Source organism: Primulina eburnea, chromosome 1 (assembly GCF_022965805.1).
Source record: "Primulina eburnea isolate SZY01 chromosome 1, ASM2296580v1, whole genome shotgun sequence".
Taxonomy (NCBI): domain Eukaryota; kingdom Viridiplantae; phylum Streptophyta; class Magnoliopsida; order Lamiales; family Gesneriaceae; genus Primulina; species Primulina eburnea.
The window spans coordinates 58,227,095-58,239,108 of record NC_133101.1 but is presented as its reverse complement, the minus strand read 5'-3'; the positions used below and the strand labels follow the sequence as shown (position 1 = coordinate 58,239,108).

Below are 12,014 nucleotides of genomic sequence, written 5' to 3'. Positions count from 1 at the left end.
AATAAATTGATTTGGTTTTTGAATATCTGCATTATTACCTGCATACATTTTCGTCATTTTTTATGATAAATTTTTTTTTTTTTGCGTTAATGTTTATTTTTACACTATTTCTACTCTACATTCACGTCTTCTGTTTTTTTGTTCGATGAGATTTTATTATTGCTTTTTTAGCAAAAGGAAAGTTCGAAAGTAAAAAGTGAAATATTTTCTTTATTTCCCTTTCGTACTGTAGAAGTCATCAAGATTTTTTATTCGACCGTATTTGATGTATGTAGAATGTGTGTGCTCGATCAGCTTTCAAAAGTTTGCTATTTTTTCCAGCTGCAAACGGGATGGTTTTTATCTCATGTAATTGATTGCTTGAGATTGCGAGTAGCTCAGAGATTTTTGACCGTATACCCCGAGGTTGGTGCAGACTCCATATTGAAGTCTGTTTCTAGACACTTTGAGAGATCAAAGAAAGTACAGATTAATTTGAAGGATTTGAAAGGCGGTGAAGGAAAACAGGCTAATGAAGGTTTGAATCAATCTGCATTCTGAATTCTTTATTTCCAGATTTATTAATGTACCTTTATTATTTACTTTTTTCATATGGTTCCAATATTATTATATATCACTAGCATGATACTTTATTCTATTAGCTAATTGAATTAGCCTCCGTTGTTATCACCTGATACACTTGTTTTTTTATCTTGAGTAAAATCTAGCAATGTTATATGTTGCAGATATCGTACAGAGTGTAGATAAAAAACTCCCCATTGATGAAGTTGAATACGAGGAAGATGAAATGGAAGAAGACAATCTTGGGGAAGGTTTTGATGCAGCTGAGGTATTGATCTAGGGATTACCACTTTGGTTGGTTTCATTTCCCATCCCTATTTTCCACTCCACAAAATAAATGTGAACATTACAAGCCCATTTTCATTATTTTCTCTTGAAACATATTTTCAGATTTTCCCTTTTTTTCTCACGTCCTGATATATAACTACTTTTAGTTCGAATTTTGATCACTTTTAAAAAATATTCTATTGTCATATTTCATTTTTATCGAAATTAACATTTTTAAAATTGTTAAAACTATATGTTATGTTCCTTCAAAAAAAAAAACTATGTTATGAAGTGAAACCACTACCTACCAATTTCTGACATTGTTTAATATCTATAATTAAAATCTTGTAACCAAAAAACAAATTCAAAATTGCATCTTAGTTCCGCGGAACAATCAAAACGAAAACAAACAGTTCCTATGTATTTGTCTGTTATTTCCCCGAATAAATTTTTGAAGTAATAATCTACCAATGCATCACCTAACATTTGAAATTTCTTTTCCAGGTTGAAGAATACAGGGATTTTTTTCTACGACCTCATTCATGTATCCTTGCAACTTGCTCTGGTTTTTTTTAATCTCTGTTTCCGTTATTCTTAATAATTTCTTTGATACCAAGGATAAGCCCATCAAGATCCGGCCCAAACTCCCGGCCCATATCTAGGGCCCACAGATGAAGGGCCCATGACAAGCCCATGTATTCTCCTATAAATACCAGGTTTGAGCGTATTATGAAAGAATTCACTATATTATTTTCAGCAGTACCCTTAGCTGCTCCCGCCCCATATATCCTCAGTCACTGACTTGAGCGTTGGAGGGGCTATGCCAGGACATCCTCCTGACCCACCTCTAACGGTCTTCTTCGTGATTTCAGGCTCGGGATAATTTAAAAACCCTGTGTCTGTACTAGTGACACTTGCTGGAAGCGGACCCTGAATTTCCCGTGAGTATCACTTGGCGCCGTCTGTGGGAACACTTGAGTTGAGACGTAGAGATGGTAGGCAAGAAAGAAAGTAGAAGAGCTACCTCAGCATCATCACGTCCTCAGAGGGGACACGAACAATCTAATTTTGAGACCAGACATGAACAACCGCGTCTTGAGACGAGACAAGAACAATCTCGTCAAGAGACAAGAATCGAGCAGCCCCTTCACGAGACAAGGGTCGAGCAACCCCGTCCCAATGAAAATGTGGGAAACTTTACCCTAGAACAGTTGGGCCAATTTATCACCCGGACAGTGGACGAGGCCATGAAGAGGAATCAAGAGTCTATGTTTGCAGAAGAGCAGGCCGCTCGCCAGGAGCGAGAGGAGAATGTGGAGGGCAGTCAGAGTAGGTAGAGGAGACGCGACCGCACCCAAGTGAGGAGAATCCGGAGATGTGGAGGGAGATACGGATGCTGAGGCATCAATTGGGAAACAGAGCTGCAGCCCCCAAGCAAGGAAGTCCTTTTTCCCTCGCCATTTTGGAATAGGGGCTTCCTTCAAATTTCCGATAGTCAAACGTTGGAGAATATGATGGACATATGGACCCCGAAGAACACTTGGAGAGATTTGAGAATGCGGCTCTGTTGCACCAATATTCAGATGGGGTCAGGTGCAGGGTTTTTTTGGGCACGTTGGTGAGGTCAGCCCAGCTATGGTTTAACACTTGCAGCTCAACTATATACGATCTTTCGAGGATTTTTCCGCTGCTTTCTTGCACAGATTTGCTAGCAGCAAAACACCCCCAAAAAACTATTTGAGCCTGTTTGTAGTGAAACAACAAGAAGGTGAAACTTTGCGAGAGTTTGTCCAACGTTTCAATAACGTAGCGTTGGAGATACCAGCGGCCACTCCTGACATCATGATAAGTGCTTTTACCCAGGGACTTAGAGGAGGAGAGTTCTTTAAATCGTTAGTGAAGAAACCTCCATCAAGTTATGATGATCTGTTATCTCGGGCGGAAAAATATATAAATCTTGAAGATGCCCAGCGGCATAAGAGGGTGGAGCAGCGACCTGGGAGAAGTAGAGTTGAGGGAGCGGAAAGAGGAAGTAGGAAGAGAGGCGCAGGCGAGAGGGAGGATGATAAGACTAGGGGCATAGGACAATTCTCATCCCATGTTCCTCTGGATAGGAGTCGTGACAAGGTGATGGAAGTGAGGGTGCCCGAGGGGAGGTGGGAGAAGTCGCAAAGAGTTGAGTGCAGTGCTAGATTTCCTTCGCGGGATAGACGAGAAGGATCCTCATCCAGCAGTCGACAGAGGTCTCGCTCATCCCCTAGGCGTGGTCAAGGCCCTCCTTGGATAAATCAGAGGATCGGGGGCAGAGAGGGGAAGGTCGATGTCAAGATGTCCCTCAGGAGCTCGTAGAACCAAGGAGGGGCATTAATGAGGATAACCACCCTACGAGAAAAATGATTCATATGATCTCGGGGGGTGCTACTGATGGAGGCTCTGGGCGAGCTCGGAAGACACATGGGAGAAGGTTGGAGAACTTTGAGATATCTAGGGGTGCAGACTTACCACAAGACCCCGTCATCAGTTTTGGGCCGGAAGACCTTCGAGGCGTTGTGACTCCACATAATGATGCCTTGGTGGTAACGACCAATATTGCCAATTATGATGTGACGATTATATTTATTGATAATGGAAGCTCCGTGAACGTCTTGTTCAGGAGCACGTTGGATCAAATGAAGATGTAAGGATTTGAGTTTGAGCCAGTATCCACCCCGATGTATGGGTTTGCAGGACATGCCATCCCGCTTTTGGGTCAGATTGTTCTTCCCCTATCTTTGGGAACTGATCCTCCGCGGGTAACAAAGATGATAGCCTTCACCGTGGTAGATACCCCGTCAGTGTATAATGGAATTCTAGGACGGCTATCCCTGAAAGATTTTAGAGCCGTAGCTTCCACTTATCATCAGAAGCTTAAGTTTCTTGTGGGAAAATGAGTTGGAGTCTTGTGCAGGGACCAAAAAGCCGCGCGTCGATGTTATGAGGGGGTAGTGAGGGAGGAGGGGAAAAAACGCGTTTGGAGGTTAACATGATTAGAAAAGGAAGAAGTGTGTGACTTGGTCCTGTTGAAGGTACAAGAAGAGTAGAGGGGAAAGATGGACCCAGAGGGGGATGGACTTTTCACAGTGATTGAGAAATTTAATTCTGAAGTTTATTACTTAGAGAATGCTCAAGGCAAGACATGAAGGAGTCCTTGGAATGCTTACCACCTTAGGGAATATCATTCTGGATTTTATCGCTGATGTATTTCATCTTTGCATTTTCCCATGTAATCAGTTGGAATTCAATAAAATCAAGTTCTTATTTTCAATTCATGAATGTTGGTGTATTATGAAAGTGAGAAAATTTTTATTTTCCTGCTAAGGCATCGCCTAGCAGAGGAGCAGAGTTGAGTAGGAGAGAAATTTTATTTTCCTGCTGAGGCATCGCCTAGCAGAGGAGCAGAGTTGGGGAGGAGAAAAATTTTATTTTCCTGCTAATATATCAACTAGCAGAGGAGTTAGAGGGTGGGGGTGTGTAAATTTTTTATTTTCCTGCTAAGGTATCACCTAGCAGAGGAGTTAGAGGGTGGTGGTGTTGAATTTTTATTTTCCCGCTAAGGTATCACCTAGCAGAGGAGTTAGAGGGTGGAGATGTTGAATTTTATTTTCCTGCAATGGCGTCGCCTATCAGACGATTTAGAGGGTGGAAGTGGAGAATTTTTATTTTCCTGCTAAGGTGTCGCCTAGCAGAGGAGTTAGAGTATGAGGGTGGAGAATTTTTATTTTCCTGCAAAGGCCCGGCTTAGCAGATGAGTTATGAGATGACGATGTAAGAGTTTTATTTTCCTGCTATGATATCACCTTGCAGAGGAGTTTGAGGGTAGGGGTGTTGAATTTTATTTTCCTGCTAAGGTATCACATATCAGAGGAGTTAGATGGTGGAGGTGTTGAATTTTATTTTCCTGCCAAGGTATCACATAGCAGAGGAGTTAGAGGGTAAAGAGGTTGAAGCTTTATTTTTCCTGCTAAGAACTATTTTAGCAAAGGAGTCAAGGGCTCGGGGAAGTGGAAACTATTTCCCTTCAAAAGCTTAGTAGAGGACCTTGAAGATGGGGGCGACGAGGGCATACTGTGTTAGAAAAATTTATTTTGTTTGTCGTTAACGAACAATGTTTGCCGCTGCGAAAATTAAGGGATCGATCTGACCGGTTAGGTCGAGGGGGTTTGGGGGCAACGCCCCCGAAAGCTATTCAGAAATCACACAACCATTCGCAAGGGAATGTATCAAAATTCTCAACGTACTGGACAAGGATTGGCGAGGGTGATGGCTTGGGCGAGGGCGACATCATGCTAGGTGTTGTGGGTGAGGCAAGGGGCGAGGGCAGGAGCGCGCGGAGGAGGGGGCGAAGCTTGGGCAAGGTGCTGGCAGGCGAGGGAGAAAGGGGTTGGCGAGGAAGTGAGAGGCGAGCGTGGCGAGGAGGCTTGGGCGAGGTGCTGGCAAGCGAGGGGGCGAGGTGCTGGAGAGGTAGCGAGGGGCTGGCGAGGATGCAGGGGCTGTCGAGGTGCTGGCAGGTGAGAATGGCGAGGGGCTGGCGAGGAGGCGAGAGGCGAGCGTGGCGAGGAGGCAGGGGCGAGCGTGGCACGCGGCTAGGCGAGGAGCCGAACGACTAGGCAGGGGCGAGGCGCTGCCGGGCGAGGGGGCGAGGTGCTGGCGTGTGGGCTTGGGCGAGCTCAGCTGGGCATGGAGACAGCGAGGCAGGCGTGTGGGCTTTGTCACGCCCCGAGACTGGGGTTAGTCGACACCGGCGTTGTCCAACAATCACATAATTGCTAAAAACAAGTCTCGTAATACAGTATAAACCAAAACCAGTTTATTACTCATAATCAATCATACAATTGTCTTTACAATAGTAACTCTGAAAATGATAAAAATCTACGAAAGCATTTATAACTTGAATTAAAAAATCACAAGAATATATTCTTAATTAAAATTCTTCATGCGTCCACTATCAGTCCAAAAACTGGTGTACGATTCTTCGTTCTCTATTTATTCTTCTGATTTATCTAGGGAGGGTAGAGTAAGGGGTAAGTATTTTGGTAAATACTCAGCAAGTGGGGGCCGTTCGAGCACAATATAACAACATGCATAATTTCGAAAATCACATGACTTGCACTTACATAACATCATTCATATCACATGCAAAACATTTACCAGCACTGAGATTCATCTACTTTCTATGGTTACTCCTCTAAGGGAGCGGGCCGTATAGCGGTTATGTCTCCCACCGCGTAAGATTACGTCATGGTTGGGATTCCCACCCATATACAGTCGACTCCTCAAAGCGCTCAAAACCATATGAGAACCAACAAAAGAACGGAGTAGAAGAAGAACGTGTAGTCGATCGTATTTTCAAAAACGAATAAGATAATATGAATAACGAGATTTAATCTTTAAAACAAGCCCACTTACCTTAGACTGGAAGAAAACGTGAAGAATTCGAGAAAAAACATAGAAGAATCACCCAACCGACACTTCGAAAATGCAGCAACACATCTACCGAAAAATCAGTCGTCTTGAAAAATTCCTTGCGCCTTATTGCACCATTGGATCGGGCTCAAACTTGGACAGTACGTTCAAAAGTACGTCAAATAAATTATGAACGGTGGAAATCGGGTTTAGATGTCGTTTTAACCTGTTTATGGACAAAAACCGTAGGTATGCTGATTCCAGCCTAAAATCTGGGCAGTTTTCTCGCGAAGGCTATAAAAAAAAACTAACCGTTGGATTTTACTGAAATTTGGATATGTTATTCGAAACATATGAAAGCATATTTTGAACGGTGGAGATTGGATTCCGACACCCGAGCGAGAGAATGAATTTTTGAACTTCGAGAGAATTTGGATGACTCGTGCAGAATTTTTGGGAATAAAAATTTCGAAAATTCTTGGGAGCACTTGTGAGAGCAAAATCGAAAATTTCTTGCTAGAATGAGGGGTGAAATTTTTAAAGGCCTAGGGGGTATTTATAGGCGCTGGGTGAGAATCCTACTATAAACCGATTGATTTTCCTTATAAAATTGCGAGATGCTCATTCCATAAATTATTGATACGCTTCCTTGTCGAGAAAAGCTGCCTTGTATGTAATATTTCTTCCAATTAGGTGGATATCCAGCCTTAATCTACTGAGTATCTTGCACTGGATTTCGATTTTCATGTATTATTTATATTTTTGAATTTATTATAACTCGAAAATAAATTCTTATACATGTCTATATTTAATTAATTACGTGCCCAAAAATATGGGTTGTCACAGGCTTGGGCGAGCTCGGCTAGGCAGGGAGCTAGGCGAGGAGGCGAGCGGCTGAGCAGGGGCGAGGCGCTGGCGGGCGAGGGGCTAGCGTGTGGGCTTGGGCGAGCTCGGTTGGGCAGGGAGACGACGAGGCAGGCTGCGCGCGGCCGGCAGCGTCTGGTCGAGCGTGGTGATGGGGCGTGCGTCCGCCCGAGCGTGGAGATGGATTGCGTGAGCAGGGCGTGAGCGTGGGTGAAAAATGCTGTGTGAGTGAAGTGAGGAAGGATCCTATATTTGTAGGGGGAGCCCAAATCTTTCCTTTCAAGACAGGATTACAGTTTGATTTCCTTCCTTTCAGATCAAGATTGTGATATGATTTAATTTGTTTGCAAATTTTTGGAGACTGACGAATGGCTGGAAGAAAATGCACAACTCGCACCCGGTACCCCGAGGACAGCACAACTAATCGAACTTCGAACCTGCGATTCAGTTCGACTCGGGAGGGGGAAACTGGTGATACCCCAAGGATAAGCCCATCAAGATCCGGCCCAAACTCTCGGCCCATATCTAGGGCCCACAGGTGAAGGGCCCATAACAAGCCCATGTATTCTCCTATAAATACCAGGTTTGAGCGTATTATGAAAGAATTCACTATATTGTTTTCAGCAGCACCTTTAGTTGCTCTCCCCATATATCCTCAGTCACTGACTTGAGCGTCGGAGGGGCTACGCCAGGACACCCTCCTGGCCCCTCTCTAACGGCCTTCTTTGTGATTTCATGCTCAAGAAAATTTCAAAACCCTACGTCTGTATTAGCGACACTTGCTGGAAACGGACCCTAAATTTCCCGTGAGTATCATTCTTCATTACCTTGATGATAATAAATAAAAAGTGCATGTTTTATCGATACGTCTTGAGGAGCCGAGGAGGCTATGTGAAATGTCATGTTATATATTTTTCTATCTTCATCGTTGCCTCCAATTTCAGATGACATTTTTGTTGGATTGGCTATCCTCTTTGACCTTTTTTATTACTTCTTTTGATTTGCTTTTATTTTTATTATTTCTTAAAATAATCTATATGTTTGAAATTTGCTGCATATTAGTTGGATCAATTAACATATTGAAATCAAATCAACTATATCCTATACACGATCCACAGACACTGAACATGAAAATGTCTCAAAGGATTATCTCCAGGAGCTTTTTGGTAGTTTTCCCTTCAATGCTGTCGAAGACGATGATGAAATGCAAGGTGCTGACCCATACGACGGAGAAGAATATCAGATTTACGAACATCATAGCGATGAAGGTGATGATGACTTCGATGACGAGGAATACTAAAACGCCAACGTTGAGTATTCTGTCTTAACGGGAGCGTCTAGTTATTCCCCTCTGCTTTTCGTAGGTCATTTCATGATTATATTCCTACGCCATATCTTCGAGTCCATTGAAGGGGCAGTTACTTGAAGAAATATTTCGAAATGTTGCGACTTGTCTTTAGTAGTTTGAAGATGGCTACGTCTCTGGGAAATGGAATGAGTGAGCAGCACTTGGTCTAACTTGATTAGAAATGTATCTATGTAATGGGATTACTTGATGATAAATTATAGACTTTATTTGATATTGATGTTAGGCTAATCTTACAGATAAATTGTTGGCTGTGGATTTTGAAATATTTTTATAACTATTTATTTAATGAAATTTTGTATCTTGCAAGCTTTACATCAATAGACAAGCATGTAGAAAATGTTATGGTCAATGGAAAGGTATCTGTATATTGGGTAGCAATCGCCAGATATATTATTTGTTGCAGCAACTGGGTAACAATTTACATTTGTTTATGGTTTTATTATATTTTATTCATTTTTTAAAAATCATAATTTACAGTTGTTTCTGCTTTTATTATATATATATTTTTTGTACCGGTCATTTTAAGCTGTTCCATTTGAAAAAAAAATTCCTCGTCTAATTGGTGTTTTGCAAAAAAAAATTACTTGGTTAAAATTAAAATTTATGTCAGCATTTCATTATTTTTTATTTTGGCAGATATTTGTGAGAACCTGAAATTCCACCCGTAGTTATAATTTTGCAGCAGTTAACAATATTCCAGCAGCTACTAATATTTCAGAAGCTGATATTTTTTTAGCAAACATGTATTTTTCCAACAGACAGAATCCAGCAAATAGAATCCAACAGCAGAAGAGTTCAGTAGCTAGATTTCAGCAAATAGCTACTGATTCTGCTTATGACTTGTAACTGAAGTATTTAGTATGGAATAAAGGTTGTTAATGACACAACATGACATATTATGGTCATTAATAGGGAGTCCAACAGTCAGAATTTTGCCTATAAATATCACCCTCAAACCTCTGAAATTGTTGTTACACAAAGCTTTTGCTATCACTTGAAATTCGAGCTAAGAGTGTGTCTATTTTCGAGCAGTAGAATCCAGTAGCGAGAGCAAGCTAATTCCAGACTTCAACGAAAACTCCTAGCAAATTATGGTAAGTGGACTTAAGTATAAATATCTTTAAATCAGTTTGCTAATTTCTATTTTAAAGAAAAGTTTCTGTATGTTTGATTTCTGATATCTGATTTTTGAAGCACTGAAACCTAGTGAACAAATGGTAGGAATATATTATATTCTGAAACATTCCTGAATTCTGAATTTCTGATTTCTGGCCTCACCCCTTAGAGGAGAGAACATATAAGGGACTGATATCAGTTTAGCCATGAAATTCACGAAGGTGCTCAGTGCTTGCTTGCTAAGATTTTGTATTCTGATTTCTGTTATGAAACATGTGATTCCTGAATTCTGATTCATGTTCTGAAAATAAGAGTTTTCTGCATATTATTGTATTATTGTTTCTGTTTAAAAATGGTTTGAAAACTCGGAGTTATTCCCGCCCCCGCTTATTGAGTGACGACCATATCACTCACCCACCAAACTCATCTCAGATAAGAACGAGGAAGAAATGTTAGAAGAAGAAGAGCAGATTCAGTTCTGGGACTGGTGAAGAAGACTGTTGTTTTTCTCAGTTCTAGTTTATGTTTTCTGCTTCATCTGTTAAGAAGTTATTATGTTTGGTTTTACATTATCGCTGTAAAACATTATTATTTGAGTTTGTATCAGACAATGAACAATTCAGTATTATGAATAAAAAGGCTGGTTTATGAATTTTGTATTTCTGAGGCTTGTTGTTTTCTGTAAATTTGAGAGCAACGCCGGTATCGATCAACCCCGTCCGTGGGGCATGACATTGAAGTGGTATCAGAGAAAACCAAGTTTCATAATCTGGGGAGGAGGAACTAGAAATAATAAGTTCTGATAGACTTCGGAAAATGAGTTCTGATAAACTAATGTAATAGACTACTGAAACAATAGAATAACTACGTACAGTTGAGAAATATCAGTAGAGCTCTGAGTATTTCAGCAGCATGTCTGAAATGAGTAAATTGATTTCAGTAGACCTATGTTCAGTAGAGGTGAAATCAGTAACTCTGAAGTTAATATTTTGAAAATTCAGCAGCAAGTCTGAATCCAAAAGTAGTAAAAAAAAATTTAGTAGACAAAACCAGTAGACCGAATAACAGTAGCATCAGAACCAGTAGTTTGAAACCAGAACCAGTAGGTCTGAATGCAGAAGACTGGTCATTAGACCCGGAATGCAGCAGACTGGTTTTAACAGCGCTGGAAAGCAGCAGACTGGATTGCAATAGCATCAGAATTGCAATAGAAGGTGAATTCGAGCAAGCGCATGCAGTAGACCTTGCAAATTGTATGAAAGTTGATGTGTTTTTCGCACAAACTTCAAATAGCCATAACTTTTGATCCATGAAGAATTTTTGCTATTAAAAGATACCGTTGGATTATCTGCATTGAGGTGTTTTTCGCACAAACTTCAAGCATGACAATATTAATATATAAGGCTTATTTGCATTCAGATCTTCATATTTCATGCATTTGATATTTACATCTCTTATTAAGTGTATAAATTATAACATATCAAGATAGACGATTACCAAATACATAAAGTGTAGGGAAGATAAATACAAATTACTCAAAATTCACAAAAACTCATATGAGACGGTCTAATAAGTCACTTTTTTTAATAAATATGGACTGAGTCAATCCATCTCATAAATATAAATTCGTGAAATCGTCTCACGTACACCATGAATATTTTAATTCGTTTTGTATAACAAAAATACATGCACACGTACGTACATTCTCCTCACGTGTCTTGAGTAGAAAAAAAAGAAGAAGAAGAGCATAGGGGCAGGGGAAGAATTTAGGAGGAAGAAGACTAAATCTTTGATTAAATTAGTAAATCTGAATCGGAGCAGCTAATAAAACCACCAAACGTTGATACTACCAATAGTATTTACTCATACACAGATTGCATCATTTAACTCTTTCTAGCTAATTAAGCACTGCCAAAACCTCAGAATTTACAAGACTTGATTAATTTTGTCTTACTTCTCTCCAACAAAGTCTTGCATTTAAATGCAAATATTTGAATTGCATGAAGTGATTTGAATTTTAATATAATATATATTAATATGAAGTGTTATAATTAGTAATTGTAATTACAATTAGAAATTTCTTCGCATGTTCTTGAAAAAGTTGTGCGTGCAAGCTTCATTAATTATGAAATTTAATAAATTGAATTTATTTTCCACCATTTCTTGAGATCAGCCATTCATTCGCTTTTACAGAAGTCGTCGTGCAAATATTCTGTAGAATTTGTTTTTTATATAATGCGTGAATTTTATAATGATGACAGTGACACAAAATTACAAAGTTTTTGTATTCATTAATAGACAACACACAATCTTGAACCGAATTGAATATAAAAAAACTATTTCGGACGTACGTAAGTTAGGGACTGTCTCATGTGAGATGGATAATTTTATACCA

The 12,014-nt window shown here is 40.1% G+C and overlaps 1 protein-coding gene across 1 annotated transcript; it reads left to right on the top strand.

Moving 5' to 3' along the window:
- The first annotated feature begins 120 nt into the window (after window positions 1–120).
- Window positions 121–8,434, top strand: LOC140834180 (uncharacterized). Its single transcript, XM_073198867.1, has 4 exons — window positions 121–517; window positions 726–829; window positions 1,333–1,372; window positions 8,253–8,434. Exons 1-4 carry the CDS (start codon window positions 277–279, stop codon window positions 8,432–8,434), a joined length of 567 nt encoding a protein of 188 aa, XP_073054968.1. The 5' UTR covers window positions 121–276.
- The last annotated feature ends 3,580 nt before the right edge of the window (window positions 8,435–12,014 follow it).